We start from the raw sequence: 6019 nt of genomic DNA on the forward strand, positions 1-6019 counted from the left end.
CACAGGAACTTGGGGTGGTGCTGAGACTATCCTCTAGGGTGCAGCAGCTGACAGGTTTATACAATAAAGCCGGTTCCTAACCAGAATCAAAGTTCAGTATACAGGATGTCCTGTGTTCATGGTAAATTGTAGTCTATGATTCAGCTAAATCTTTATTCAGATTTAGATATAGCTTAGTACACATAAATAGTGGCACTCTGTTTCTTCTCTACTTCATAATGTGCATATCATGTAGTTCCTGCGTACTGATAGTATTATGATAAGGGATGTCTGTTCTGAGAATACATATAGGAGGATGTGATGTGATGTGCACATATAGGAGGAGGATGTGATGTGATGTGCACATATAGGAGGAGGATGTGATGTAATGTGCACATATAGGAGGAGGATGTGATGTAATGTGAACATTTAGGAGGACTATAGAGCTAAATGTTTAACAAATAAATATATTAATACATAAATAAATAAGAATATTACCTGACTGACATAGGAGATCAGGACAGACAATGAAAGGGTCTGTACAAGAAAAGAGGGACATGTAAAAGCTGACCTATACATTTCACACACACACAGTATGCATACTTTGGCATAGCAATTTATGGCTAATTATGGCTATCAAATTTAAAAAAGAAAGTGTACTTAGTGTACATTTCATAGCCTAATGTAAACTAGCGCTGGTGGTGTACCTGGGCAGAGCACACTCTCCACCTCCTGGGTGAAACTCTCTGCCAACAGGTCTGTGTAGCGGGCGAAGGTCATTATGCGCTGGGGAAGGCTGCAGGTGATGTTCTGTAAGGTGTAATTACACAGCGTGCCGTTAAAACTGTCCCTCAGGCCCAGCGCCAACACATCTACACTGGGGTCAGTGCAGAGAGACCACAGGTGAGAGTGCGGGTGATCCTTCTGGTCGTAGAGGCCGTCGGTGATGACCACTACCGCCACCCTGGCCCATGCCCTCCTCCCCTGGCGTATGATGGTGTCGTAGGTGAACTTCAGGGCAGATGGGATCCATGTCCCGCCGGCGATCCATTGCAGGCCATTCATGGCCTTCTTGAGGGTGCACAGCGAGTCGATGTTGGGGTCATCCAGACGGATGGCCTCGAAGGTTCCGAGGTGGCTGAATTGCACAACGCCGACTCGAATCCCTAGAAGGGTAAGAGGAAAGGAATAAAGTGCTGTTGGATTTGAATTATGCTGTTATCCATGCATGGTTCCTTCTTGCGCTTATAGTTCCAGAACTCCTAATGCTGTAAAAAAAGAGACAAAAGGTTCCATACTCTAGGGTTCTGTAGTCACCTATACAGTAGTGTAGGTCTACTGTTGAGGACATAACTTGCAAAAGCATGAATCATAATTTGAGTATAAACTATACCATGTCCTGTCCAACAGGCTCAAACTGTACATAATCATATCATGGCTTGTGTGAGTTGTGTACCATTGCCTGAGTTGGGGTCCGGTGCCAGTGAGCCCAGCCTGCTGATGGTGTTGATGACAAAGTGTTTCTCCAGGGTGAAGTTTGTGAGCCCCACACTCTCTGAGCTGTCAATCACAAACACAATGTCCAGAGCACCTTCTTGCAGTCTGTCGAAACAACAGAAATGATAATATCAACAATATCCTGAGCAGTTCACCTGTAGCCATTCTAATAATGATATATATCAAAGGTATGTTTGTATGTACTAGATGTACCATGATTGATGATCAGCCTTTGTTTTTAAACCACTTACCACAACAACCAAACAAGTCTCTCTAATGTAGCTCATGATGTCACAATCCTGGGGAAGCATACACAGAATTATAGTTTTAGTGCTGTACTAATCCACTTTACCAATCAGTCTTAAAATATGACTTACATTGGACCCAGGACCTTCTGGACCACGGTCCCCCTATGGAGCGAAGAAAAATAATAATAATGTTAATCAAACGACATGTCAATGCTGTCAACTCCAGGGTGTAAAATGGTATCCAAATCTGGAATAAGGGGCTAAAACAAATCAGGAACTCAAGGCCCAGGGAAATCAGGGACTCAAGGCCCAGAGAAATCAGGGACTCAAAGCCCAGGGAAAGACTGGTTCTCCGTAGATGGGTAGCGGTAGCCTACAACTGGGAAGGCGCGCCATTCATTACAAGTAGGTTAACCATCAAAATGACTTCAACGCTGTTACATAGGCTGACATATCATGTCTTTCACCTAATCCTCAATAAAGTGTACCAGGCTGACATATCATGTCTTTGCAAAGACATTACTGTGCATCTCTGTTCAGGTGTGAGATTACCGTATTTGGGAACTTCCTAACCTCCTAAGCTTCTGTTAACTAGGTATTACAGGTACACATACTCAATACTTACAGGGAAACCACGTTCTCCAGAAAATCCTCTGTCGCAAGGTTCCCCCGGTAGTCCTGGTTCACCCTGATGAGGAGAGAAAGCAAACTTGTAAAGATCAGGAACTTTGGGCCAACCGTGGGATATTTCAAATGATTAAACTTAACTTGACAAAAAGCACTTAGCAGATCATATGTTTAGCTGTTGGTAATTACAGAACTGAAGAACCCCAAACAGGCCTCTCACCGGATCTCCCTTCGGTCCTTTGGTTCCAAGATTCCCTCTCATCCCACAGACACCTCTAGAACCTTTTGGACCCATCTCTCCTTTGCCTCCTTGGCAGCCCTGAGTGACCAGACAAACACACAAATCACATTTACAAATGAATAAAAAAAACACACACACACATCTGCAAGGCATACCCTCACATTATTTGTAAAATAACACAAAGAATCAATGCAATGCTGTACTCTGTAAGAAAGGTAGGTAGTACACTATGGGAGTCTTGGCAACTTGGCAGAAAAAGTGTTTTACCCTTTCACCTTTTCTTCCTGGGATGTTTAGTCCGTTTCTCCCCGGGTCACCCTGGTGGAAGTGGTAGCAAGACAAAAGAACTTTATGTAACTTATTTTTTTTGTAATGTTACTGTACAAGCAAAGATCCTTGATTACTAACCCGGTTCAACCCTCTCTGGTACAAGTGTGCAACTGTTCTAGAACACTCTGCCAGTATGTACTGTAGGCTGTGATGTCAACAGGTGTTTGTGCTACTGTTCTATCTGTTGCTATACCTTTGGTCCTGGGGCTCCAACGTCCCCTTTGGGCACCGTTGTCTCCAGGGTCTCCAGTAGAACCCTAAAAACACAATAGAGTCTATTTCAGATTCATTCATTTGTGTCTAAACATATAGTTGAACAATATGGTTTCTAGTGAAATGCTAAAATTTGAGCTCAACTGCCAATCAAATTGCTTCCCTCTCTTCAATGCACCTGAAGTAATCAAATGGCTTCTTGGCCTCCACAGCTGATTTGACCCCAATCCTTTGGGTGTGGTGATACTAAGTGCCCCACCCAACCTTCACCCTTAAAATTTGAGTGATGTACAGGAATCAACGCCACACTTTCAAGTGAATTCCCATGATGCATCAGGTTTAGACTCACCTTGTCACCAGGAAACCCTCTTTCCCCTGGCGGTCCTCTTACACCTGGAGGACCACAATGCCCCTGCAAATCGAGGGGCGTGATACGTGTTTCATACCGACAATACTCTGTGACCTTGAGAAACTGACATCTATGTGAAAACCGTATTTCTCCTTTAAACTCTTACTTTGCATCCTGCAGTGCCTGGTGTTCCAGGAAATCCACAAAACCCCTCCGATCCGTGATCCCCCTGAACACAGTGAGAGAAGCCATAGCATTTCCTCTGTCTGGAACCATGAGTCTGTATTTGTTTTTGTTTACCTGCTGGTACTCAACTTCCTGAAAGAGGAAGGGTCTCACACCACCAAGGTGAACAAATGTGACACATACTGATTAATGCATTTTTGCACATTACTGTAAATTGCATGTGGACCTTTGTATGACTTAGCCCCGTCAGAGTTTACAGAATCTGTGACCAAACCTTCTCTCCTTTCCATCCAACATGTCCTTTGGTGCCTTTGATTCCAACATCTACCCGCGTGCCCTGGATAAGACAGCAAATTCTTACACTTCACAGTTGCGTTACTTGCTGAATACGATCTGTTACGGAATGCTGCGTTGGTTGGTGTGGTCTTATATTTGTAGAATTATGATTCAGATGATTACCTGTCCCTTTACTCCTGGGTCTCCCTGAAAAAAATGGCTGTAGGTTACAGAACATTTGAAACATGCAAAACAACAGAGAAAATATACAAATTTAATATTTAAGTCACCCACTTCTGTCCCGTTCATCCCTGGACAGCGCACTTTCCCTGGTACCCCCATATCTCCCTGGTGCAGGGAGTAGAAATACATATTACGTCATCACATTATTACATTACATTATCATTATCATGGCCATCATTATCATCACCATTATTCTGATGATGCCGATGTTTTCATGTATTGATATTAGTTTTGGTGTAGTCAAAGCCAAAACTCATTATAGCCATTATATGAATGTGCACATAGTATTTTAAAGGCACCCTTAACAAGGTTTGCTCTCGGGGTCTCCCTACAGTTGAGAAGCGCAATAATAAATAAACTAAATATGCGTCTTTACAAGAAAGTATGAACAGAACTCCGATATAATAATACTATAGAGGAAATGCACCGACAGCAGTCTGAATAAAGAGATCTCCGAATACCTATAGCATAGTAGCTCTTTTCTGTTTCGATTTTGGAGGGGGGAAGGTTTCCTACCCGAAACTAGACAGTTGCTAGGTCGATAATCACCTACAGAGGGCCGCTCAGACAATGACCGAAGTGCCGTTCGTCATGTTATGAGGTTATGTGCCATCAAAATGATTTTGGAAAGGTTATGTTAAGGTCCAAAAACTGTTGAGGGTGTCTTTAAGTTAAAATGGAACAGTATAATGGAATGAGAGGCCATGACTGAGATCTGATGTACTTTTGGTCCAACATCTCCTTGTGGCCCATGAGGGCCTGGTCTGCCTGGATGTCCATTAACCCCCTAAACAGGACTAGATCACAGAACAGGATTACTTTAACATTCTGAGATATACCTAATACAGAAAAGGACAGGTGATTTAAAAAATAACACTTTTAGACCCACCCTGTCTCCTTTGGTTCCTTGTGACAAACAAACACCTGCTGGTCCAGGGTTCCCAGAAGGGCCCTGTCAGAGTGAAAGTACATAATGGTTAAACGTACACAGACTCATACACAGTTATTATGTTCCTTGACACCCATTAAGATGATGGCACTTTATTTCACCACTCCTGGGTCCCCTTTACAGCCGGGTGCTCCCATTGGACCAATCCTGCCCTGAAATACCACATCACCTTCTTACTATTGATCATTTCTGTATCGTTTAGAGGTACAGATGACAAAATATGCATCATGTAAATGTAACAAAATGTAAATGTAAATCAGGTTTCTAGGCCAAGTATACTTGCGTATACAAGGAATTTGGTCTCTGCATTTATCCCATCTGTGAATTAGTGAACACACAGTGAGGTGAAGCACACACTAATCCCGGCGCAGTGAGCTGCCTTGCTACAGCGGCGCTTGGGGATCAGTGAGGGGTTAGGTGCCTTGCTCAAGGGCACTTCAGCCGTCCCTACTAGTCGGGGATTGAATCGGCAACCCTTCGGTTCCAAGCCCAAAGCGCTTTACAGTAAAGAGAGAACCTTTCTAACCACCATCAATGGCATCTCTCACAGCGAACAGTGGTAGAGGTTAGCATATCAGATAATCATTCACACACAAAGATCCTTTCCCAAAATAGTAGATCAGCCCTTTGGTGTTTCACCAAGCTTGCTTCTCTTCAGGCCTTACCTTCTGACCATCTGTTCCTTTCCAGCCAGTGTCTCCCATCCCACCCTATGCATTGGAGAAAATGCTGTGTCAGGACAGAGAGTTTCACCCAGAATATCCATAATTAAACAAATTAAAGGCAGAGTGAGGGATTTCGCGTTTATTTGTGTTTCTGTTTACATTTATTAACAGATGATTTTGTGCAAAAACGTACGTTATATTTTAACCAAACGAAGC

General features: G+C 43.2%; 1 protein-coding gene across 5 annotated transcripts in view; it reads right to left on the minus strand.

The window, feature by feature from the left end:
* Nucleotides 1-1439: 1439 nt before the first annotated feature.
* The window catches only part of LOC121703996 (collagen alpha-2(VI) chain-like), a 10112-nt gene continuing 5532 nt past the window's right edge, over nt 1440-6019 (minus strand). For 2 of the 5 annotated variants that reach the window (XM_042084520.1, XM_042084518.1), the window contains 14 exons: nt 5804-5848; nt 5079-5141; nt 4914-4976; nt 4130-4294; nt 3945-4007; nt 3651-3713; nt 3485-3547; nt 3116-3179; nt 2860-2910; nt 2572-2670; nt 2350-2412; nt 1854-1886; nt 1728-1775; nt 1440-1581 (listed from right to left, as the gene is read on the minus strand). In XM_042084520.1, the coding sequence (XP_041940454.1) occupies nt 2906-2910; nt 3116-3179; nt 3485-3547; nt 3651-3713; nt 3945-4007; nt 4130-4294; nt 4914-4976; nt 5079-5141; nt 5804-5848 (594 nt within the window). In that variant the 3' untranslated portion in view covers nt 1440-1581; nt 1728-1775; nt 1854-1886; ... (1 more) ...; nt 2572-2670; nt 2860-2905. Of the gene's footprint in view, nt 1582-1727; nt 1776-1853; nt 1887-2349; nt 2413-2571; nt 2671-2859; nt 2911-3115; nt 3180-3484; nt 3548-3650; nt 3714-3944; nt 4008-4129; nt 4295-4913; nt 4977-5078; nt 5142-5803; nt 5849-6019 lie in introns of those variants that run through there. The other 3 variants (XM_042084521.1, XM_042084519.1, XM_042084522.1) reach the window with 3 other exon arrangements.

The sequence above is a fragment of the Alosa sapidissima genome, chromosome 2, assembly GCF_018492685.1.
Source record: "Alosa sapidissima isolate fAloSap1 chromosome 2, fAloSap1.pri, whole genome shotgun sequence".
Classification (NCBI taxonomy): domain Eukaryota; kingdom Metazoa; phylum Chordata; class Actinopteri; order Clupeiformes; family Clupeidae; genus Alosa; species Alosa sapidissima.